Below are 25,567 nucleotides of genomic sequence, written 5' to 3'. Positions count from 1 at the left end.
AAAATGAAAACTGTCCTTGAACAAATTCACAAATGACAATGTATATTAGATATTTTAAGCCTATTTTTGTAAATAATTCTTTTTATTGGACAACAGCAGTATTAAATAATGTATCAGTGCTTTTTAAGACAGAATTAATCCCAATCGGAGAATTGTTTGACTATGAATGGTGGAATATGTGTGATTTTAGCTTCGTTTTTGTCATGTTGTAAGAGATTTTATTGTATCATTGGTTTGTAATATTTCATACCTACTTCAAAATCTTGAAGTGTTGAAATGTATTTCTGCAACACCTCCAATTTAAAATCAAAAGACAGATTAGTGAATGCTCTGCAAGTGGCTGAATGAGTGTTTTCTTTATTGCACCACATTATGATTGTTTCTGCTCAGTTCAGTCAAAAATGATTTTGTGCTGATATTTTAAATCATCTTAATTATATCATCTGTGAAATCTTTTCTGTACTGTGTATCTGTGTTAATACCATCATCTACAACCATTATCACTGCTTTGATTTTTTTTTTCATTTACTCTTGAGCTGAAGATAAGAAATAGTAGTTAAAAAAAAAAAGAAGCAGAGCTGGAGACTGTCGGGTATTAAAGTTTAAAAGCCTGTCTGAACAGGTGGGTATACTGGCAGTGAAACACACACTCCAGGCTCTTACACCATCCTTTTCTTCTTGTCCTGCTCGTTTTCCCCATATCAGCACCAGAAACAGAGATTTTAGAGCAATTGGTGCTCCCCACAGCCTCCTCGGTTGCTCAGCTGCTCGCTGCTGCCAGAGGACTTAAATATTTACTCTGTCCAGTCCAGCAGCGGCTGGCTGGCGGAGCCGGCATTCAGGAACGATTGTTTGGGAAGAGGAGGACGGGGGTCGTCCTGAGGTTCCTCTAAGAATGCACGCCTGGTTTTACACCTTTTCAGATGAAACTGGTTGTTTAAGCTTCTGTTTAATCATTCATTCGCTGTTCAATCATTCATTCACTGTCCATGTGTGCAGGGATCGTCTGGACTGATGGGATTTGTTGGTGTTGTTAGGAGCGTTTGGAGCTGTCCTCTTGGTAAATCATTACTTTGCATTCATGCTGAAGTGTGTCCAGACAGTCAGAGCTGGGCTGACCCAAACTAGTCCTCTTAAAATAGACGGACAAATGTGCCATAACATGATCTATAGTACAGTACACGGCATGTCTCTGTGCTCATCTGGGGCATTCCCTTCTAAGTTGGAACCCTGGATCTAATTCCCTGTAAGCTACACTTAATATGTTGCGTCCATGCTGGCCCGTCTCCAGCTTCCCTTCATACAGGGAGGAAGGAAACACTCACACTCAGCACTTTTCTGGGATTTAAAAGAAAGATGTCATCCTTAACTGACATGGTGTATGAGCAGACTCACAGAACAAGTGACAGATGTGTGTAATTCTTAATTAAAATCTTTCTTTAAGGTTAAATTACACATTTTGAATGTATCCAGCGTCACATTGCATGTCTGTAAACTATTAATCCACTTGTGGTGGCATGTTGGGGCATTTACCTAACTGTGTGGAGGATGACTCACCACAGACACCTGATCCTTCCCCTGCTCTAAACCACCCGCCTTCGCCTCTAATACCGTCACCTGACTTCCAACAAGAAGAAGGCTTTTGTTTAAATGCTTTTTATAAATCTCCTGATACCAGGCAGGATTTAGCTTGACCTCAAATTACTCATGTGGCTCCAGAGTGAAAGTTGGCAGATCATAACATCCTGGTTATATTTAAATCCACATTTATATTAAAAGTCTGCGTGATCTGACTCCTGTCATTGGCTTGTGTTTGGAGCATTCAGTCAAATACTTTAGAAGCTTTTCATAGAAATACATAAACTGGAACAACTTCTTGAAAATGTTTGTATTTATATAAAGTTCCACTTGTAATCCAACAGGTTCAAACTTACAATGTATACCAGTGCAAATACTACATTTTTTTTTTGTAGGGAAATTATCAGCTCATTTAAGTGGTAAAGTTCATTTTTACAGTGAAGCATAACTGGACAGAACTAAAAGGCAGAAGAAACTGCCTTTATTGAGTTTATTTTAATATCTTGTTAGTTTCAGTGTGGGTTTGACCCGTTGAATTTTATTTAGATACTCTGCTGCCACCCAGTGGCCAGAAGTAGTAAGAGACGGCCACAAATGAAGATATTCAGGTTGACAGATTGAGAAGAAAACGAGTTTTTTATATATTTACATGTAAAAGAAGAAAAGAAAAATGTGTTCTGGCTTTTTTTTTTTTAACTCAAACTATAAACAAAAACTTTAAAACATTTTTAAAATTCATATTGTGATAATTATAGATTCTGTTTAAATAATAAAAAAAGATCTTGCAGACCTCAATGAAAATTGTTTAATTTTGTGAAGTTTTGCGTCTGTTCTGGGAAACTGGTGCGGAATGAACGCAGGCGAGCTGATCGCACTTTGTTTTTATTGATCAGTTTCCATGACCACAGATGAACAATACAGTTGTAGGCAATGACCAAGCAGATTAAAAGTCTGTCTGCGGCGCCGGAGCTCAGTCTTAATAATATAGTTACAAGCGACCGAGCGTGAGGAAACGATAAGGTACACAGGCATATTTACAAGCTGTCCTTCAGTGACGAGGCCCTGACACTCACACGGGTGTGCTCCTGCTACAATATTACGGGACAATAGATTTGGAATCTCTGTGGAAATTACTTTTCTTTTCTTTTTTACAGTTGAAAACATCTGGAGTGTGTCGTCCCACAACCCTAAATCGCTGTGATCCATTTCACTTGACCAAAGTTTACAGTACAAATTGAGAAATAGTGTGACGCTCCAAAGGGAATGGAAAGATCTCCTATATTTAATACTAATTATAAAAACAACCCAGTCTAAAACTCATCAAGCTGAACGGGAGACTGCAATCAGTGGCGTGTAGAGAGTGGACAGGTGTGTTTTCAGCAGAAATCAGCTTTATGCGAGAGAAAGGAAGAGAAAAAGGAGGGTGAACAAGAACATTTGGTCTTCTCTTTTTGTGTTTTTTTCCATCTTTTCCAACTTTCGAAACATTCCACTTAGTGAAAAAAAGGCAGAGGCGGAAGTAGAGAGCAAGGGAGGGACGTCCAGGACGGACAGCATGAGACCCCGGTCCGCTCGTCTGTGCTCTCTAACCGACTCTTAATTGTCCATGTTCGACACTCTCCTGGATCGCTCCGAACTCCGCTCCCCCCCCTTGTTTCATTTGGAAACCTTCTTCATCCTCTGGTCTAGTGCAGCGAAGTTCTCCTCGATGGCCACCAGGTTCTCCTTCATCGTCTGCTGCACCTGAGTGAAAGGAGAGAAAGGCATTTATTTGAAAACAATTTAGAATTAGATGGAGGAGAAGTGTACAAGCACTGAAAATATTATTCCAGCAGTATGTATGAGACAGACAGAGTCAGTATGCCGTTTCCTCTCGAATACATTCAATATAACAACTCATTTATACACTGAATTCGCATTTTTAGGCAAAAAACTTCCTGCAGATGGTCCATCAAGTGACGAAACAGTGGAGACCTGCGGACGTGGTTAAACCGAGCCGTGCAGCATGAACACACTGACAGAGCTCCGGGGCGTCTCTTTAAAAATGTGCAGGGATCCGTAAAAAGATGGTTTCGTGTCACAGGTTTCACTGAAATGATTCTGGCACTTTTAACGACTCTCAGGCTTCTGGGATGTCGGCGACTCTGGTTCACACGCTGACCGAACTGATCTCACCACAAGTGGGATGAAGACACAATCCCAGCGACCCCCGGGGGAGGGCAGGACGCACCCTGGACTGATCGCCAGCGTTAGAGACTAATCAATAACTAATTAATTCTAAACGGAAGCTATTTAGTCACTTTGGATTGTTGGCATTTCTCCTGAGCCGATTAAATACCTGCAGCATCAAGGCGCCTGACGGAGTGTGACCCAAATGAGAGAGTTACAAACATTTACCCATGCGCTCAAAGAACAATAAAGTCAATAGTTTGCCAGCTTTTTAATGATTTACTGACAGAACGATCTGGTCCAGAGTGCATCTGGAAAACGTCTGAGCTCAGAGTTAAAATGTTTTAGAACAATCGCAAAGCAAACAAAACTTTGCATTAAAATGATTCACACTGGTTCAGAGTGATGTTTATGAATTACCTAAATGAACACAATACGTTTCCATCAGGCAGCACCCGGTTTATAAGATACAATGACAAACTTTTTTTTTTTGACTTCTGGCAATAAAAGTTTCGTCAGAAGACCCTGATAACGACGCGCATTACTCGGTAAGACGGCGTTTTGTCTGCCAGGCCAGGAGCCCTGAACTGTGAAAGCGCGGGCTGCTTATTGACTGAGCTCAGCGGAGGCTCTGCAGGGCTTCAGCCCTCGTGACGGGGAGCTGCACACTTAGATTGTTGCTTCTAGACATGAAAAGCTGCTGTGGCTGCAGCCTCTGGTGTGCATTAGAGGATTCTTTATAAACTCATTTATTCCACATACAAAGACGTTATCACAGAGCCGGCGTCAATTAACTCAACAAAACCAACACTGTCAGCCCTGCTGTGAAAACTAACTTATGACTGACAAAAATGAAAAGTCAAAAACTCAACTTTGGATATTTGAATATCCAGATGTGGCCTAAGAGTCACCTTCTCTCAGTTTTAAAGTTTAAAGCCGCAGTTTTCCCAGTTTACACCACAATGTTGTCCTAATGTTTCCATACAACTTATTTCAAAGCTGATTCTAAGCAAATACAAACCTGTTGTATCATATTCATCTATTTAATTGGAAATACTTGTAAATTTACCTGCTACCATGTGTAGTTTTGCACTTTTTTCATGATTTGAATAAATCACTGTTGCACTGGTAATAAAAGATCATTAATATTTGAATGGCCCAATTCTATTTTTAACCATGATTTATTCCAGAAAATGTAATGAAAAGGAAAGCATGCAGGTAAAAAGCATTCCCTTTGACCATGAGATAATTCCTCCTGTTCTCTGGCATCTCCCAGTGGAGGAACTCCAACACTTCAAACACGTGTTTGTAATCAGTATAAAAAAGTGTAATGACACAACTTTGAATCAAAGTTACCTAGAAAATTAAGAAAATCAATATCCTTTTCAATTTAAGCAAATTACATTAATTTTGATTGAAATCCAATTGTCTGACTACAGATTTATTGACTGCTGTCACAATGCGAGCAGCACGGAGGTTGAATGACCTCAAGTGACTTGAACATCTACACTGTCAAACGCTCCACACACACACACAGACACACACCGTCAGGACTGATCAATGGGAACCGAGGGCGCCGGCCCGGCTGTGAGCGTCCCTACCTGTGTTAACAGGGTGTTGTTGTCTTTCAGAGAGTTGGTGATCATCTGCTGGGTGGTGTCCAGGTGAGTCAGCAGCTGGCCGAACTGCATGGCTGCGAGGCGAGAGAGGCGGGGATTAACATGCAACCAGTATGAAACGTTTGAAATGAGAGGAAACTTAGATCTTTTGGAATTTTAAAGTAATGAATGAGTGCCTGAAACCCCTCGGTGCTTCTTAAAGAAACATCCGGAGAGAGGAGAAAAAAAAAAAAAAAAAAAGAAGAGTCTGAAAAGCCTATTGAGCGGGGAAGATTTCAGCTGCAGACTGTGACAGATCGGTGCAAAGAGAGGCTGGATGATAAACGACCTCCTTCAGCTCTCAGAAGTGAATTATCAATATAATCTATTAATGCCAAGGTTCCGCTTTCATGTGCTAAATAATAAAAAGATGATAATGTGATATATAATATCATGCATTTCTTTCTCCCCAAGGGGGGTGTTTAACAGCACTGCGAGGTTCAGTCTAATTCTGCTGCCAGAGAGTCTCCCTCTCACTGATTTTTCCTGCCCTTTGTTATAATAGAAAGGCACGGTTCAGCCTAATTCCATTATCCGTTTGAATCCCATTTTCGCTTAGTTTTCATCTTTTGTCTCACTCGCAGCCGTTTCCATTGTGCGGGACTTGGGTAGGACTTCCTCGTCGGCGCAGATGCCGACTGAAACGTGATCCGGGTTCACACCCCGGTGCGCTCCGTGGCAAACATCCTACATATTTTGAATCTTTAATGCCACGCCCCACCCCCACTAACCTACATATATTCTCTCCTTGAACTCTCATGGGTGTCATCTCAAGGTTCTTCTCCCCTCGCATAAGAAAGAACAGAAGATAATTTACCCAAGTTTTCATTGTTAGACCCATTACTGTGTGGGGGTGAAAGTCGCCCCTGGAGCCACTTTATTTCAATATTTGCAATGTGAACTAGTTACCCAACACGGTAACAGAGTACTGGGTTCAGTGAACTCCACCACCTCCAAACGCTTCGGCGGTCTCGTTTCCGAGCCCCGGCTCCTGCCGTAGTCACCTTGCTCGTGCAGCTCTTTGACAGCGACCAGCCTCTGCACCACCTGCGGTATGGAGGTGGACACGGCGTCCCACTTCTGCACCACGTCGTACAGCTGCGACACCTGACGGGGAAACATGCAGGAACAATTACAACCCAGACAGGCACCACTGAAAACAAATTAAAAAAAAATTGCTGCTTTTACTCACATTTGAACTCGAATAAAAAAGAACAATATTCAAAATGTAAAATTTTTGCCACTTCTGACGTGTGTGCAAAGTTTCAGGTGTGTCTGAGCATGTTTAGGACGTCAAAAATGCAGCAGTTCTGATGGAAAAGGAAAGAAGAAGAATTCTTTGCATTCCAACAGGGTCCGTGGCAACCTCAGTACTCTCAGGTTCGGACAATAACGGCAGGTCGCAGTGAGACGGGTGTAGTCAACACTTTTCATCTCATAACTTTAATTATTTTTGGAAAAATTATTTAATTTTCACTTAAGATTTTTTTCAAATGTGTGTTTTTAGAATCCTCTCTGAGAACATAACATCAATTAACAAAATATAAAAATGAAAAATAATGATAATCAGTGTATAGTTTCCCTCAGACTCTGTGTGGTTGATGTTTTATTTTTCTATAAATCCGACAGCGCTCAACCATCAACTTCAAAGTCGCGTGTTACCGTCACCACCATCAGCTACTGGACCAAAATTGCTTCAGAAATGAACTTTATTTCATTCCCTCGTTTTAAACAAGCGGGTTAAACTGCACCAGAACTTTGAGCAGCTTTCAGATTACTGTGACCTAGTTTCATTGGCCTATCATGGACAAAGACTTGATTGAAAACTGATACAAAACTGCAGTTCCAGTTTAGGATGTGATTCTGTCCTTTCCTTTAAAGACTCAACCAGTGTATAAAACAAAGGCCACTTCACAAGGCTGTTGATATAATTAACATGTGCTGCCCTCTACTGGTACTTTAGAGTGAAAAGTCACTGCTGAGGAAAGAGACTGAGCTCACAGCGCAAACAGGAGCAATGAAATGTCTCAGACTTTCCAAGAACATCTTGTTTTGACTCTAAATAGTACGAATTGTGCTGAGCATTTGCAAAGGCAGCGCTGGATTCATAAGGAACATATGGAGCATATCACTTGTTTATCTCGCTGGAGGATCAACATATGTTCACTTGCAGAGGACGCTGCCCAATAAAACATCCTGCTCATGAGAAACAACACAGGGTGATTTCATGTGATGCAACTGACATAATAGGCATTGCAGCAACTGGAAACACAACAGACGTTGATTTAAATCAAGGGTGCTCAGAAAGAACGGCCAACATCAGATCTGCACTTATTTTACTCTGATGGATGGAACACACACATACACACACACACACCTTGTTTTGTGTTTCGGCGTCCTCGATGGCTGCCTTGTGTTTAGCAATCTCATTCATCTTCCCGAGGACACTCTGGGAGTGAGATGGAAAACAACACAAAGTTAAGTGATATGATGGAAAGTAGACATTTACTTACAGTCTGACACGAAGCTGTACAACGCTTTAACGTTACGTTTGCAGTTTCACTCGTAGCCAAAAAGAACTCTGCAAACATTGGAAAAATTCTGTCTGCTGGACAAAATAACACACCTAAGACAGCACAAGAAAAGAAGAGTGATCAATGTTTCACTAAGCCTCGATATCTTTCAAAGCTTTGGGGCCTTTGTGCTGTTCTGACAGAGAAGTTCAATATCTATCCTGCTACTGGGATGGATTCCTATACTCAATGTGGAAAAAAAAGGTTTAAAAAAACAGCAGAAGAAGGAAATTCACACTTTCCGGATCATTAAAAACAACTTTGTCTAGCTGTTCATTCAGTCAATGGGAGAAACCGAAGAAGAATAGATGAGGAAAACATATCAATCAGAGTGTAATCTTAATAACTGTTGACATTAAATGTCGCCCTCTCACAAAAATGGGTGTTTATGCTTTAGCTTTCAATATTCTGCAGCTCAGAAGTGCCCTCCCCGGGCGGGGGCTGCTGCTGTTTGTGCAGCTTTGTAATAAACTTTTGACTTTCTGTACAGCTTAAAAAAATAGTCAGACTTGTTGCAGATTAATATTGAAAAGTTGCTGTAACTGAAAACACTGCAGTGCTCAAAAGGAGCATTGATCCGAGGCCGAACAAGGGAGGAGGGGTTATATGGGAGGAAGAAAACTACTGAGGTGGAGGAAATGAGTTGCTCCCTATTGCAGCTTTGGTGGGAGAACAGCGTTTAGCGGCGCATTCACCTGCAGCCTCGCCTCCACCTGGTCCAGAGTGGCGGAGTCCAGCGCACTGACCCGGGCCTGCAGCAGCTCGATGGTATCCTGAGATGAAATAAAACGAAAAGAAGCACATCGGTTAACGGTGAGGGCTGCGTCTCGCACTCTGTGTTCTTGCTCCCGACTTTTTGACTGCAGCGATAAACAAACTCGGTGTCATCTTTGAGGTATGACCCAGTTCTCGGGCGGCGCTTCGGCGTGACGGATGCAGACACAAACTACACACAATGCTCAGAGCACGGCGGTCGTCCCCTCACCATCAAACTGCCTCCTTGCACACCAGCACTCAAGGGTCCCTACAAAGAGAGAAAACGCCTTCTTAACAACACACAATAAAGCCACCCCCGTGATCTGCATGAATCAGGTGAAAGATTTTACTTCCTTTGCACTATGTGGATGTTTTCAGAACAATGCATGCATGCAAATCTGGTGTGTGTGTGTGTGTGTGTGTGTGTGTGTGTGTGTGTGTGTGTGTGTGTGTGTGTGTGTGTGTGTGTGTGTGTGTGTGTGTGTGTGAAAGAGAGAAGCAGATCCACAGACTTAGTGTGAATGAGACAGGAAAGCATTATGAGTGCGAGTGTGTGTGTGTGAATGTGTGTGTACCTGCTTGTCTGATCCCGAGCCAACAGCTATCTCCAGCTCGGCTAGGCGCTTCTCCAATTCTGCCATCTATAGGGAGACAACAAGGCGACACATGGCTGGCAGTGACAGCAGCATCCCACAACACACACGCCTCCGCACACACACCACCTGCACGCATCCTGCTTTTTGTCTCGTTTGCCGCCATTAAACACTTTGACATTCCTCTCATGAGGAAAAAGAAAGAAGTTAAGAAGTTCAGATGTGAAGGAAAACGTTTGCTCTTTTTGTAAACGAATTCATCGAACACAACAACGCCCATCGTCTCCACTTTACCTTCGCAGACTCGTTGAATTTCTCCTGCTCCGGTCTGCTGTGTAATTCGTAGAGCACCACTCCATCTGGGGCTTTAGTCGCCGCCGCCGGCTTGGCCTCCGCTGCGGCGCCGCCACGGCTGCCCTTAGCCACCTCCAGCTGGGTGAGCAGACGTCTGCCGGGGGAGAGCAGAACACAGGAGGATTTCACCGCATATTCATTCACATCACTGCCAGCCCAGTGTAGTCCTTCAGCTGTAATCCCTCATTTTATTGCTCCGAGTCTTTTCAAGCGCTTCTGTACACAGCGCAGGGGGAGCTTTTATCCCTCCGCCTTCGTCGCTCTGCTTTATGCCTCCTGAGTCAGCTGGGTTCTTACAAATTGTCTCCAGCTTTTATTTCCATCACCCAATCATCTCTCCATGTGTGATGGCGCTCAGAGGTCAGTAACCTTTATCTGAGCAGGTACTCTGTATTTCCTCCCCCTACTCTCTGATGTTTCATGACTTTAAAAAAGGGTGTACTTACAAAAAAAACAAAAAACAAAAAAAACACTGTTTAGTTTGTTTTTTCTGCTCATTAGGCCATTATTCCAGCAGAGTCTAATGGGTTGAAGAATAAACTTTCAGCCTGCAGATGTTGGTCTTCCTCTGCTCACCTGGCCAGCGCTCCATCTGGGTCGGCCAGGTTGATGTGCGCCTGGGGTCCCAGCAGCGAGTCCAGATGAGCCGACACCAGCTGCTGTTTGAGCTGCGCAGCCTGCTGGGCGAGCACCACCGGAGTGAGGCGCTCCTCCGCATTGCTCTCCTTCGTAGCGGCCTGGAGGCAGAAAGACGGCACTATCTTTCAGACCGTGAGCTCTTGTGGCAGCTTTATTTTGTTTGGAACAACAGGGCGAACGTCACGTCCAGCCGACGATTCACTACGGCAGTCCCTAATGTTTACATACTGAAAGAAGAGAGCAGCCACAGTTTCCCTGCATGTACAATCGAATTTCTGCAGTGAAATGACATTGTGGCACAATATGATCACACAGTCCCTTTATCTCTCAGCTGATCGGATGTTCTCACCCAAGCACACACAGTGTGATACTTCCTCGCTCCATTTGTCCTGACGGATGAATACACATTAACTGGAGACTCCATCTACTCAAAGGAGGTAGTTTTACATCTATAAAGAAACTGTGGCAGAGACGCCTGCCTGACCCACTGGTACGATCACCGAGCTGCCAGGTTGCAGCTTGAATTACAATTTTGTGTGTGTGTGTGTGTGTGTGTGTGTGTTGGCCTCACGGAGCAGCGGCCCTGCAGTGTGAGCAGGAAGGTAATCACACAGCAACTTTAATTAGTGTCTTCGTTCAGGGGTCTTTGCTAGTCTGAACGGCAACTTCATTAAATTTTAATCAAAACTCCTTCGCAGGGTGAACTTAAAGCTTTGGTGCTCGTGACACACTGAACTTGGGATCGGATTATTGAATCTCGTGTCGAGCTAGGAACTGAGAATCATTATTACAGCTCTCAAACCGTTCCAGCTGGAGGATGCTCGGTTGATACATTCTTGAAAAATGAGATCTCATGCAGGAGATAAAGAATAAAAAAAAATAATTTTCCATCCTCTCAAGTCAATTAATAGCTGTGTGTTTGTGTTTATTGCTCTCAGTCCACCTGGATGGCGTCCACCTCCTGCGTCAGTTCCTGTATCTCGTTCACCAGGCGCTGATACTTCTGCTGCGGCGTCTCCTTCACCCCACAGCCTTCTCCAAGCTAACCGGAAATGAAAGAGCAGAGAAAATGGAATATTACACAATAGCATTGAACCTGTGGTACACAGAGAGAAAAGCTCCTAGATCTTCAAACTGCAGGTCTTCATGTTAAAATCTGATTTTTTTGGGGCAGAGATCTGATATGCTGTGTTGTTGCTGAGATTATAACCCGAAGTTCACTGCCACTATGATCAGCCTACAGCCTGGAAGTGACCCGCATATGCACAGAAAGAAGTAAAATCACATGTGGTGCAAAGTGTTCACAAAGGTATTAGCAACACATTCGGAAAAATTGATCAAAAGTGATAGGAATATTAGAAAAAAAAATTAACAATGGCTTTTTGTGGAGCAGAGGCTGCTTTGTATGCTCAAAAAATATGTGGATACCGAGTTTCACCTATTGATTAAATGTGATATTGCCCCCTCCAGTGAGTAACTGTCTGCCTGTCTCACTTCAAAGATGGAAAAGTCAACAGAAATGCAACAAAACTGCAGACTGAGGTCGCTCTGAAAACCATCAGACGTGCATTCACCTGACGATTGCAAAGCAAACTGACCATGGTCCAAGGGGTTAAATTAGGAAAGAAAAATAAAAAAAGGACATGTACTGTTCAGTCTGTCATTAAAAAAAAAAAAAATCTGATCTGGGTCATAAAATTAGATCTGGGTCACTTGTGCTTGCTGAGTAAACATAAGTCTAGAAATACTGAGTGGAAACGGGTTCAACCCGCTAAACGTGAACTAAGAGATTTCTTCTGAGAAGAATAAACTCACGATTTCAAAGTCTCCCGACTCATAGCCCACTCTTCTGCTTTTACTGATTCTGTCTGAGAAGTCTGCAAAAGGGAGACAAAGGAGTTGTGAGAGAAAATGAGAAAACAGACAATAAAAGCTGGCTGGCGCTTCTGTGAATACCAATCCTGCTCCAGCAACAGCACAAGTGAAAACAACAGTTTCGGGAAGTTCCTCGATCACTTTGAACGATCTTAATCTTGTCCTTTTGTATTAATGTCCAAGATCCAACTGTGTCGGTGCTATTAATTTAGCTCCATAAGTAAAAACAAGAGTCCTCCACGACCAACTGACCGAGTCCTTTGGTGGTGACGTGCTTGTCTTTGAACTTGTCATAGGCTGCGTTGGGGTTAACCACGATGCGCTCCACGCTGTTGCTGCAAAGCTCCTCCTGTCGATTAAAAATGAAGGAATAAAGTCAGACGGTCTCAAAGTATCAAGTAAAAATACAGAGAAAAGACAGATTCAAAACACTGAACCGATGAGTCACGAATCTTGAAGCTCCTTCAAGCAGTTGGTCAAATTTGAAAGTCGACGTATGCTTGATCATTTCCCCAAAATGTCATTGATGGACACTCAATCAGGGGTGTCGTTACTTACCAAAGTCAAGAAGTAAGCAGCATTATAGACACGGATCATAAAACTCAGAGGGCTTTCAATCAGATCATTTCAAATTCATTTTAAGGTGCAGGCAACAAAACAAATTTGAAATTTGTTGCATGTGAGAGCCAAATGTTTGAGCGTCAGTTGATTCCACGCTCATAGAAATGTTTTCCAGCTTTACCAAGTCAAAAAACAAGCTTCAATGAATGAAAAGGCAAAGGCACAGAAACTCTCTTTTCTAAATGAGGATTTCTTTTTTTGATTAGTGATTATTGAGAACACAAAAAATACATTTGATCTAAAATTTCTAAGCGATCAATTAGGGTGAACAAAAAGGATTAAAACAATACCGACACAAAGAAACGGGTGACGTGGGTGGGCTCACACAAAACACAACAACACAGTTATGCGGATGGCGGGAGGAAGAGGAGGAGGAGGGGGAGGAAGATGGGGAGAGTTAGTCAGGCTCTTACCAGCTCCTTGGGTTTCCAAAGAGAGTTAGAGAAAAAAATTGAAAGAGCAGAGGGAGAGAAAAAAGTAGAGGGGAGAGAGAGGGAGAGAGAGAGAGAGACAACACAGATTAATGTGGTTATCACATGCCATGCACACAACAGGAACAGTTGGCCAGGGTCGGGGACAGATAAGAAAGAAAGCAGTGTTCAGAGAGCTGCTGCTGAGCAGCCTGGAGACACTGTGTTCACACAGCGCAGGGCGTCTCCAGGACTCCCTCTCTTCCCGGAATCGGGGTGGTAAGATGGTCCATTAACAACCTTTGAGCTAATTTTACTCTGTTTTCATCAAACTGTATTTCATAATAAAGTGCTTAAAGACTAAAATTTAAAAAAATTAAAAAATCATTGAGTAAGAGTGTGGGGCAGTTAAGGGCGTCTGAAAGAAATCTGTAGGCAAAAGGCATTCTGTCGCAGTCATCATTCAGCTGCAGTGGGCGCTTTCTTCTTAACATGCACTTCATCCTGGTTAAATGAGCTAGCCTGAGCCAAAGCAGCTGGTGAACTACATCCAACCGAAAGCCCCTCTACACTGTATGATTTGGGTCTTTTCTACAAAAACAACAATATCTGTGATCACCTGATTATGAAAGGTCAATGAGAAGAGACTATTGCAGACAGCTATGAGTCTCTTTAAGAGGCTCAGACTTGGTGAGTGAATAAATGTAGGAGCAGAAAACAAAGACCGTGTTCACACTTGACTGGTTTGGTTCCATTATCCCACCGGGACTCCAGGGGATGCTTGTGTGTATCCCTTTATGATTATTTGCAGTGTTTGGCGGTTCTCCTTTCAAAGAAGGAGGAGAAGTTATTTTACCATTCCCCTGGTGGATTTCTGCAGGCAGTGATGCAGTAGTTATCTTTGAAAAGACAACAACTAAAAATGTCCTCAGCTACATTCAGATCGAGAGGGAAAATTGCATGTGTGGGTTGTTTCAGGTCGTAATAGTACCAGACACACTCTTGTGTGATTGTTCTGCTCAGTGATGAGAGTTTAACTGCTGCCATTCACTCAGCAAGCAGGTTCAGATCATCTCAAACTTACTGTTATTCCATCTGTTCACATCGTTGAATCACAATTGTATAATCATCGATGCAGAACAACCAGCGTGTGCGTGTATTTCAAACTATGGCAAAGATGTAAACCTTGGAGATTACAGAAATACCAGAGCCACAGCTCAAGATTATTTTTGTCTGACTACATTTTTAAAATGAAGGGGAAAAAAACCCCAAAACATTTCAACCTACAAGAAGTTATCACACAGTGTAAAGAGGCCTTTGAGGAGCCAAGTTAGTTGGAAAAGTGTGGTTAGCCAGGAAGCAATTGTTAGAACACAACATCGCATAAAAACGCTTTTCTTCCTCCTGTCACACTCACACACAGATGCACAATTCAAACTCTGCAGCTTTATCAAAGCATAACCCATCAAAAAAAGAGTAAATTAGTGCTGCTGAACACCCAACAACTTCATTGTACCCTTGAAAAGTTCAAATGAGCAATGCAAACAGGAGGAAAAGAATCAATTCCCTGCACTTCAAAACAATCAAAAATTGATGAATTACAGAGCACGAAAAGAGTCGCGCCATCGATCTTTTTTCTCATTTTATCCCCAATCGATAGAGGCAGGAAGAGAGAATGTGATTTTTTTTCTTGAACATGCAAAAAAAAAAAAAAAAAAAAAAAAGGTTAAAGAAAAAAGAATAAGAAAACGTGTTAAGCTCACTGAGAGAAAAACGGAGCCAGTCTTACTTGTACAAACTAGGGTCCCGGGAGGGTTGGGGAGTCAAAACAAGGGCAAGGGAATGGGAGGAGTGAATGTGGAAACATGGAAGGGAAAATGCCAATTAGGAATAACTTAGCTGGTCAGTAAACAGCCCAGACATGAAGAGTAAAGTCAGGCCAGCACTCCTCCACCATTCACAAACTACTTAATAAAGGGACTATTGAAAAACACTTCACACTGAGACGAAGCACTTATGTCTAAAAGTCACAAGATCCATTGAGCATAAAGATTCACTTTGTTGTTTCTCACTCTTCATGCAAATTTATTTAGATTTCAGAACCTTTTTAAAAAAATAAAAAAATAATATCCACTTACGAAGTTAATTTTATCTAAAAATGCAGATATGCAAAACAATAATTGTAACCTGGCTGAGCTTGACAAAAATGCAAGGAATGCACAGTTGGATGCACAAAACATGTTAAAAATATGGATTTTGAAATAATACGCCATATTGTCGCATGGAAATGTTTCAAAGGCGATAGATAAAGAGTCACATTTTCCTGATTTTGATCGAGTTTCTCCACAAGTGAGCATTGCCCAAGGTCCTGTTCATGAAATGAATCTCACAATGTGGTTTCAGAGAAAGTGTTACATGAAATGTATACAACACGTTTTAAACATTATTTATGAAGCACCATTAAAAAAAGGTTGGTGTTCCTGCCAATGGAGAGCCTAGTCTCAGACAGTTCATTTCAAATTTTTTAGTTACATTTAACAATTGGGCGCTGGCAAGATCTTCACCATAATATAGAAATGACTAAATACACCAGATTGATCTTTGATCTTGGTGCTTGCATAATTTCTAATTATGTTAATAAATTATCTGCAAGGTAATGTGTTAGTTTCTGACAACTGGAGAGTAGAAAGTGCAGTAAAAATGCCCATAATGCATATAATCTCTTTCTTAGGTAACTCTAAGACAAATCAATTCATCTCATTGGGTCTGCTCTCCTTAAATCCATCCACTACTAGTGGATGGATTTAAGGAGAGCAGACCCAATAGTATTGGTGGGTTAATAACACTGTGATTTAAGTTCAAAAGTAACAGATTAGCAGCACTGCTTGTTGAAACACCAATCCACATACGACAGCGACTTGACGTGACAGTTAAGTTGTTAAATCATAGAGCATGAAGGATTTCCAGTTCACGGTGATGAATTGAAAGCTTTGCAGAAATTTAAGAATGAATCGTTACCAGCTACATGGCTGCAGAGTGCAGAGAGTTAGCTATGAGTAAGGAAAACCTAGAAGGTGCATCAAGGCGTCGACTCACCGACTCAAACTGAGCCTGGTCGTCTTCCGGGAGGTCGCCGGTCTCGTACACGTCCGGCTCGTTGAAAGCCTGAGGAAGCAGCGAGGTAAACATTGGACATGGTTAGAAATATAGCTTGTTGCACTTAGCCTGGCCAACGCCCCGATCTCTTTACGGTTCTGCTAAACATCATTCTCAGACTGCTTCAAATACAAAAATGGATGCATTACCACTGATTTTGTTTATTACCATTTTACAAATGTTAATACTTAGCGACAGAATAAGTGTAAACGGACATCAAGGTCGACAGCAGTGATGCTAGCTCACTTAGCTGCTACATTAGCAGTGTAGCTATCTGTCTGCTTGCGTTAGCCACTTACAATTCCCGGCAAATTTGCGTATTTAGGATCAGCCATTGTCAACTGTGAGCAGAAACGAGACAAAAGAAGACGACACAACAAAACTAAAGTGCTCTAAACACGCAAATGGTCGCTGGACAGAGTCGGGTTGTGACAAAAGCTAACGATGGATGAGCCAGCAGTCTCTCAGCCGGCGGAGCTCTCCAGGCTGATGTGGTCACTCGCTCCGTTTGACAGCGTGGATGCTGGATTTTCTACAGTCGTGGCTGGAAGGGCGGCGCTGCGCTATCTCAGACCAGGGCAAAGCGCGTGACGCCTTACAAAAGGCAACAAAACAAGCGCTCCCAAAAAAACGTATTACGTCATTACGGTGTTGCCCTCATCCAATCAGGATGAAGTACTCCCTTCAGTTGAGTTAACGTGATTGTTTTACACTTCAAACATGTTCGTTGTCTAATGAAACAAAGTGTATTCAACAAACTGCATCACAAACAAAATTATATACATTCAACTTATAAGTATAACTAAGTGTTTATTTATTACATTGGAAATAAGAATGATCTGTAAAAAAATCTCCACATGATGGCGCCAAAGGTACAAGCAAGGATTAAATTAATCAATGGGCCAAAGATTGTTAAGTGAGATGATGTTTCACTCTGTCATTACAAAGATCTACTATCCAAAGTTACTGTACAGTGGGAGTTAATTGAACATTACTTGTAATCACCTGCCTTTAAGCAGCCAAATGAGCCAGTGTTAAATATCTGTATATTCCCCAAAGAGATAATCAGAGATTACAGACACAGACCTGAAAGAAGAAACACCTGCCAATTTATGCAGTTGACAACATACCTGCCAAAGCATTTAATTAAAATGATGAGCCTTTGCTATTTGAAATGACTGGATGCAGCAGGTTGTGAAGATGTACTCTGCTTATGGGGATCTATAAAGGCAAAAAAAATATTTCACCGTATCCATTGCATGATTGAAAGCAACCTCCATCAGGCTTTTGTAAAACAGTTCCCCAATAGACTACTGCTTAAATTAAATTAACCAATCATTTTCAATACCTTCTTTATTCAGATGACAGGTGGCTGAATCCTGTTCCAAAGGATCAAGGCCTATAATTTGCTCTATGTTGGTGGTGACTGATTTCAACAAATCTTGTACAATCCCTGTATTTAATCACAGAAAATATTGGTGACCGTTCTCACACAACCATTTTAGAATGGCTGTCCACTCAGTTGGCTCTGAAGGAAGGGTCTTGCCAAAATAACCTCCGATGACAGTCACAGTGTTGACTTGATTTAATCGATTTTTCTGAAACGGAGCAAAAAGCCCCGCGCAGTCCCAGACTTATAGTGTGGAGTCTGAAATGAGGTTGGCATTTTCCAGACAGAAAATAATCTGATGAGAGACAACGGTGCACTGCTGGAAAGTGCAAGATCATGCGTCTTTGAAACCTGATCAATACCAGCGACAAAATGCAATCTGTGCTGAGGGTTCCCAGATCTAATGCTGCAATGTGACATTACCACAGAGTCTAGTTAAATCTCTCGGGGGATCAATTATGGAGCCTATGGGTCCCACATGACTACCCACTCATGCAAAATAGCATCTCCATGACGACCATCTTGGTGCAGTCCTGTAAAAGAGAATGCACATGGACAACTGTAGGGAAACTAATCACAGAAATATACTGAATTAATCAAATGTGTTTACATCTGTGTGTTTAGATCATGCAATGTTGGAGAACTTTTCCATGAAAGCCTGCGATTTCATCTGAATGTGAGGCAGAGTTGGAGCTCCTCTCTCTCCCTGATGCTCAGTGGTGCTGATGAGAGAGGATTTGAGTTGCTACTTCACCACGCCCCGCCTCCAGTGAGTGTGTGTGTGTATGTGTATGTGTATGTGTATGTGTGAGTGAGAGAGGGAGAGAGAGAGAGAGACAGTGAGAGAGAGAGAGAGAGAGAGAGAGAGAGAGAGAGATGCACAGCATGCATGTGAGGCGCCTGCATCCTCTCCACACCAACCAGCGGACCAGTTTGGACCATACTCCCCATTTACAACTTCTCATCTGGTCTCCACCGCGGACCAGCAGCACCCCTGTTTCCTTTAAGGCCATTTTAAACTAGAAACAACCTCAAACTGCCTCTTTTTTTCTGCTTTCATTTGACATTTCTTCAGTAATTTTGGATGCCAAACTCGTAGTTTTCCATTCTTCCAAACGCTGGTCTCGCGCTGCATGTGTTCTCAGCTGCTGGATTCACTCTGCAGAAAAAGCTCGGACCGAGAATTTTATTTATTTATTTATTTTTTTAAACAATTTTGGGAAATTCTTCCAAATCTTCCGGGGAGCGCAACCACTATATTTTTGTCCTCACAATGGCTGATGCCAACGCTGAATGCAATATCAAGGTGTTGTGTCGATTCCGTCCGCTGAATCAGTCCGAAATTATCCGCGGAGATAAGTTCATCCCGGTATTTCAAGGAGAAGACTCTGTCATCCTCGGGGTAAGTTATTTTTTCCCTGTCTTTCCACCCAGTCGATGCACACCGGAGGTTACACTTATCTCTATACGCACACATCAGACTGGCCAGACTGGAGACTGGCTGCTTAAAGGCTTCTGACAGGGATCAAACTAAGTATAGCCTCTGTCAATATTATCGATACTGGGATTAGCGCGATGCATAATTCAGGTGTGTGCTTGCTGTTGCTGCTGCTGCTATCAAAGGGCAGCGAGGCTTCCCAAAATCCATCATTGGACTAGCACAAGATCAACATGAACAACCATTCATTGTCAATCTTTTTTGTTGTCAACATAATCTCCCTTCATTATGAATCTCCCAGCATTATGATGTAAAAGGAGGGGGGGGGAAATCAATATTTCCAAATATGCATTCAGACCCCACCTCTATAACCCCTCACTGCTTCATTAATTGAGCCCGTTTCTGGTATTGATCTGCAGGATTTTGTTGTTTTCTGTCTCATATCATTATGCAGGACTGATTGATCTGCTTGTTGATGTATCTTGCAGTCAGCTTTTTAATGCGCTGGAGAATAATCAGGTGGTGCAGATCTAATGAGAATCATAATTATGCTCTGTGGGTTGTTTCTGTTCAGTAAATGGATTTTTGGCTTTGTCTCAGTGCAAACAGAAGAGAAGCCAGTGATTACTGTCATTGCAACTGAGAAGCAATGAAAATCAATCATTCTGTAGAACATTTGTCTGTTTGATGGATACTTACCTGCGGCTGAGGTTAACAGTGCAACCATGATCCGTCCACCAGAGGCATTTTAGCCAAATTACTATCATGCAGGGCCAGGATTAGAGTGCTCTAGATGCAAATGTTCATGTTGCTTGGGTGTTAAGCACATCTGGGCCAAGGATGACACACACACATACACACACAGAGATGTACGATTACAGTGCGTTGTACACACTATGTATACTTGCAGGAAATGATATGCATGCTGAAATATGCACATTTATTTCACACTCATAATACAGCTCTTTGGTCTCCAGCTGATTTAGCATAGATGCACACTGACATGCATGCAGAGACACCGAGAAGTGAGAGAAAGAAATCCACACCCATTTGGCCCGAGGGTCGATTTCAAGTGATGATGGAGACAGCCGAAAATCCCTGTCGGTTACTCTGTTGTCCCACGCACATTAAAATGCAAGACAGCGTGGATGGGGTGGATATCCCCAGGAATATCTCTGTTGTAGCAGCTGGATGTCTCCCACTGAATGAACACTCATTATCCCATTATTTTGATGGCAGGTTGTGGTTGCAACACCTTAAAATCAATAATTCCTGGCTTCGTTCTTGGCTAATGTACTTAAGCGTATCTAGCACATATTTAAAAAGAAATGCACTTATTTATTCCTGGGCTTTTTGAAGGTGTTTCTCCTGGTGGAACGTCTTCAAAAATCCCCAAGCTTCTTAACACAAGAAATAAGAATTTAAACTCTTGTTTCAGTTTTGAATTTCACAAAAACCTTTGGTAAAAGTGATTGATATCTCTGCATGTGTTCCATTCAGGCTGTTTTGTGCTGAATGGAGGAAAATGAAGGCGTTTCAATCTGTGTGAGGAAATGAAGAAGAATTTCTCATTCAAAAGTGCTGTGTTCGCCATGGGAAGAACGTGTTCTTATTGTCAAGCAGTATTTTTGGCAGCAGGAGCCTTCAAAGCAGATGTCTGCAGTACTTGCATTACCAAACATTCCATAATGTTTCTGTTCAGATAATTGTGATTACAAAAATCGCGTGCGCCGTTCTCATCTTGGTGAGTGTAATTACTTTGGAGGCAGGTATGAAGAAGGCTTTTAGGTATACAAATATATTAAGTGTGTATTTTCCTTTTGAAGTGTGCATTTTTGTTCGGTTGTATATTTGTCTCTCTGACAGGGGAAGTTGTGGGAAAATGCGTCTCCTGAGAGTTGAAATGTTGCGGCCGTCAGATTGGATTAGGATTTAAAATATCAGACATGCCGGCCTGCTGCAAGGACCCTGTAGCGACAAGTGAGCGCTTACATTTTGCTGGTTGATAAAAAAAAATCCACATCAGGGCTGTGCTGATGGGCTCAGATTTATCTGCTGGAGGTGGACTCCCACCCAAACTTGTAAACTGACAGAGCGAATGATCGGGGCTGCTGAGTGATGGTTCGGCTGCACCTGGGTGGGAGGCAGAAAGAGGCATGCAGAGATTGAATGAGGGAGGGGATGGAGTGTACGGGATGAAGAAACACCTGGTGAAATCCGGCTGTTTATGTGGGGGGGAAAAAAAAACGCACAGACGACATCGAACAATCAATCACTGCTGAATAAATTTTAATGCAAATTGAAAATGATTTCCATTTGATGTGAAAGTGTCTACATAGACAAAAGCACATTTGGAGTCAGAGTAGCTGTTATAGTACTTGTTCAAAGTGTAGTGACTTAATAATAAATAATAGATGAAATAACACAGTAAAATGGCAGTCTGAGAGCAGGAGGGTGTGGAGAGACCATCTGACTGAATGAGGAAGAACTGAAAGGAGATGAAGTTATAACAGGCTTAAGTGAGGATCCCTCTGTCTGAGGTCACACTGTCACATCTTAATGTTTGTATACAACCAAATGTGTGCGTGTGTGTGTGTGTGTGTGTGTGTGTGTGTGTGTGTGTGTGTGTGTGTGTGTGTGTGTGTGTGTGTGTATGTGTGTGACTTTCCCAGGTCTAAACAGATTGTTTCCAGGTCCAACAAGATCTTTGCCAGGTGTTTGTCAGCTTTTGGAAGGTCCCTCCAAGTACTTTGTCATCTTTGGAATGACCTTTGCCCATCCTAACTTGAGCTTTAGCTGATATTTGTCTGCTTTAGCAGGTATTTGCCATGTTTTTACCTTGTCTATCCAGATCTTTGGCCAGCTGGATCTGGCTGATTTTCAAATTGTTGTATTTGGGCATTTCTCCCTCTAAGAGACACAAATGGTTTGTCAGCCTCTCATCTGCAGACTAACAGAGCCAGTTAACCGTCTGGAAATGGCTGAATCTGAACCGTCTGCAGAAGATTTTAAATAGTTATAAGATGGATTATTAATTTAACACTACTAGTTCTTTTGTTGCTGTTTGTATGATTAATGCTTTTGACCAAAGTAATTTTCAGTCCATCCACCCTTCTTTCAACAGTCCTGCTCTCAGTAGGTGTAACAGATCTTTTGGATTTTGGATGTTTATATTTGCATCCCAGCAAGATGCTCTGTGATCCAACCTCATATACATCAAATAATTAGGAAATTCCTGCAAGATTCATGCTTTTCATATTTTCTATAATAACATTTTAGCCTCAGATGCATCAAATAATTGGAACATTAATATAAGCTTCTTGTTTGTTACATACTTCAAGGGACAGTCTGTTACATTTTCACTGAAGTCTAAAAATGTTTTCATGTCTCATTTAGCTCTAACAAGCATGAAGCCACATTTGATGGGGGCTGTCTGATGATTGTGTTGTGTTTTTGGTCTCTATTAACTTTTGGATGCTTTGGATGTTTTGGGTTTTTTTTCTGTGGTATGGGAGCAGCACAGCAATAACAGAACTGTCGGGATGTAAAATTGTGTTTTTTTTTATAGTGTCATTTATCAGGCAAGCGCAGACAGATGTAGTTTAATAGCTGTGAAAGTCTCAAGTCACTAATTAAAACCCGAAACAAACATCAAAGCATGGCATGAACTCATCTAATATTGATTATACATTATTATTGACAATCCCTGTGAAGAAACGTCATATTTCTTCAAGCATTTTCAGAAAATGAAGGTATTGACACGCTCGCTAACATCTTGTTTGTCTTGTTTGTGTTTGCAATGTTGGAGTAACCCTGTCGTCTTTTGCATATGTCAACATGTTTCGGTCTCAGTCTGATTTTCAGTGTTTGATACCTGGAGTCTGCTTATTGAAACCAGGAAACTGTGACACGTAAACATCCTATTCAAACTGCTTCACAGTTTCTGTGAATGAAGATTGCGGAAATTAAAATAACGTCCCGTTTGTCTCGACTTATTTACACAGAATGATGCATTTTCTTTGAAAAAAAAAATAAACATGTTAAACCAGGATAACCATCAAGCTCACAATGTTCTAGTTTCTGTCATGATCAGTAAAACTTTCTCTTGATTTTTTTCCCGTCGATTTCTTCACCAGCGTTCCACATCCTTGACTCATGGGGAACAAAAAGGCCTGTTTATCATTAAAAAATTGTTCTTCATTCCTTTTTTCTCCATCATATGGAAGACCACCGGTGGAGCGCCATGGGACTGTGTGGCTGTGTGAATATTCTAATTACTCAGCCTGTACGGCCCAGAGGCATGGCCTTTTGTAGTTGCTCCACAGTGGATTGACACAGCTGTCTGTAGTATTTCACTGTCTGCAATAATGCAGCGTCACAAGGGCCAGATTGTCCCTCCTAATCTTCTGGCAGGCAAAAAAAAAAAAAAAAAAAGCCTGCCACCATGATTCACGCTCTCAGTTCTATGAATAAATAAATGCTTGTGGCAGTTTGAGAAGCTGAGAGATATAGGATTTTTTTTTTTTCTTTTCTTTCTCGTTCTCTGTCGGTGACATATAGATATCACATGCTTGCGCCATGCATGCTGTCTGGGGCCGATTTCATTAAAAATGGATTGCTAACCCTACATGCATCTTGCCCCTGGCAGCATATAATATTATTCGTGAGTTTGCGGTGTGTATAGAAAAGCTGTCATTTCATGCTGAGATTTGTTTAGTTTCACTCTGAAACTGCAGGACCTTCACATCCTCCCTGCTGCTTCAAGAGGATAATCAGCATCATTTGTGTTGCCTTTGTCTAATTTGAAAAAAAAAAATGTATATATGGTTCATTTCGCTGCCGTTGTTAAAAACCCTCATGGCTATTTTAAGCTGCACACTTGGTTTAACTTAAGAGGGTAAGAAGAGGATGACATAACTTGCTTTCACAGATTGCGAGACACTTCTCAGTTTGGAAGTATTTTCATCAAGCAAGAGAGGAAATCTCTGCTGTGAATTGACACTGCACTATCTCCTCCACCGTAGGTCATTGTCTCTCAATACAGCTACGAGTTATTAGTGGTTCCAAACCTGGTATCTGGGTCCCACATTAACAACGATCCCACACTTCGATTTGCTGAAATCATAATGAGATTGGAGGAGGCTTAAGAGGCTGCTGTTGATTATATCTCCTTCTCGACATGTGTTCATTTGGCGACTCTGAAACTGCCCACAGTGTGATTGTGACTGTATGTGATGGTCTGTCTCTTTGTGTGTTCCTGGTGATGGACTGACGACCTGTTCAGGTTGTGCCCTGGCTTCAGCTGTGGACGGCTGGGATCAGATCCAGCGCCTCCCTGAACTGAATAAAACCAGTGTGGATGGAATGACGCTTTCGTACAGTATATTGTTGAGGGTGGGTGTATCTGCCAAGCTTCAGCCTCACTACGTTCACCTACTTTCGCAATTTAGAGATCAGAGAGCAGGTCCACAGCTTTTATCAGAGGCAATCTCGAGGGATTCCGAGAATAAAAGAAGGTCAGGAAGCTCTGCCCTATATCACTGATGTATAACATGATATAACACTTATAGATCTCTACCTTTAAACCAGCCGCTTTGTCATGATGTATAAAATCTGTGTGGCTCTTTTTCCTTTTTGTGGATCATGCGAAACAAGTTAAAAGAGTGGGCGAGCCCAATTGAAATGTATGCATTAAACAGCTATTGATTCACTATTTTCAGCACACCATTTATATTTTTATGGATTACCTTTCACCGGTCGCTGTTCCCTTGTGTGTTTACAATTTGTCAATGAAAGCCTCAGAAACGCTGCCATGTTAACGGCTGAGAAATACACCGTGTTTACAATTTTGGGAATAATAGAGGCTTAGCCGTCGAGTCGGGTTCACAGAGGCAGAGTGGATTCGGCTCTTCAGCTTCCAGTTGCCATTTGAGCTTTGCTCTTTCAAAGTGAGCTAGTTATTCTCTCCTGAAGCTTCTTTTTTTCCCCTTCCAAGTTTTATGACAATAAATTAGGGTCACATGATCTGCTGCTGCAGAAAATAGGCATGCAATGTAGTTCTATGAATCAAGCAATCATTCATCAGCAGCCATTAAGCTCTGTGAGTACATTTCTTGATGGGCTGTGCCTCTTTTTTTTTTTTTCTTTCCTTTTTTCTTTTACCCTCTTCATCTGAGAACTGATTCTTTTATCTCTCCCAATCCCTTTCTTGATTAGGCAGCATGATGGAATATGGGAGGGTGGGAAAAGCAGCTGTGGAAACAAACTGTTGACGGGGCATGTCGGGCACCGTAACGCCATCTACCTGTCTCGTACCTTTTGTTATTTATAGTTCCGCTGGAGCCGTTTCTCCTCAAG

The 25,567-nt window shown here is 42.0% G+C and overlaps 2 protein-coding genes across 4 annotated transcripts in view; one reads left to right on the top strand and one right to left on the bottom strand.

Annotated features, from left to right (window-relative positions):
• Window positions 1-2,444: 2,444 nt before the first annotated feature.
• Window positions 2,445-16,929, bottom strand: dctn2 (dynactin 2 (p50)). Of its 2 annotated transcripts, XM_030092119.1 has the most exons (15): window positions 16,682-16,910; window positions 16,323-16,391; window positions 13,230-13,235; window positions 12,448-12,544; window positions 12,136-12,197; window positions 11,264-11,362; window positions 10,258-10,418; window positions 9,622-9,775; window positions 9,310-9,375; window positions 8,964-9,002; window positions 8,674-8,751; window positions 7,783-7,854; window positions 6,410-6,512; window positions 5,349-5,440; window positions 2,445-3,321 (listed from the first exon to the last, which is right to left on the bottom strand). In XM_030092119.1, exons 1-15 carry the CDS (start codon window positions 16,715-16,717, stop codon window positions 3,235-3,237), a joined length of 1,221 nt encoding a protein of 406 aa, XP_029947979.1. In that variant the 5' UTR covers window positions 16,718-16,910; the 3' UTR covers window positions 2,445-3,234. The 2 variants fall into 2 exon arrangements, with proteins under 2 accessions (XP_029947979.1, XP_029947980.1); XM_030092120.1 differs by lacking the exon at window positions 13,230-13,235 and having other exon boundaries at window positions 16,682-16,929.
• A 1,902-nt stretch (window positions 16,930-18,831) lies between these two features.
• kif5ab (kinesin family member 5A, b) overlaps window positions 18,832-25,567 on the top strand; it is a 73,149-nt gene continuing 66,413 nt past the window's right edge. Inside the window, exon 1 of one of the 2 annotated variants that reach the window (XM_030091747.1) lies at window positions 18,832-19,174. In XM_030091747.1, the coding sequence (XP_029947607.1) occupies window positions 19,046-19,174 (129 nt within the window). In that variant the 5' untranslated portion in view covers window positions 18,832-19,045. The remainder of the gene's footprint in view (window positions 19,175-25,567) is intronic. The other variant, XM_030091748.1, reaches the window with a different exon arrangement.

The sequence above is a fragment of the Salarias fasciatus genome, chromosome 5 (assembly GCF_902148845.1).
Source record: "Salarias fasciatus chromosome 5, fSalaFa1.1, whole genome shotgun sequence".
NCBI classification, from domain to species: domain Eukaryota; kingdom Metazoa; phylum Chordata; class Actinopteri; order Blenniiformes; family Blenniidae; genus Salarias; species Salarias fasciatus.
Note: the sequence above shows the minus strand (reverse complement) of the source record. Positions and strands in the feature narration are given on the sequence as shown.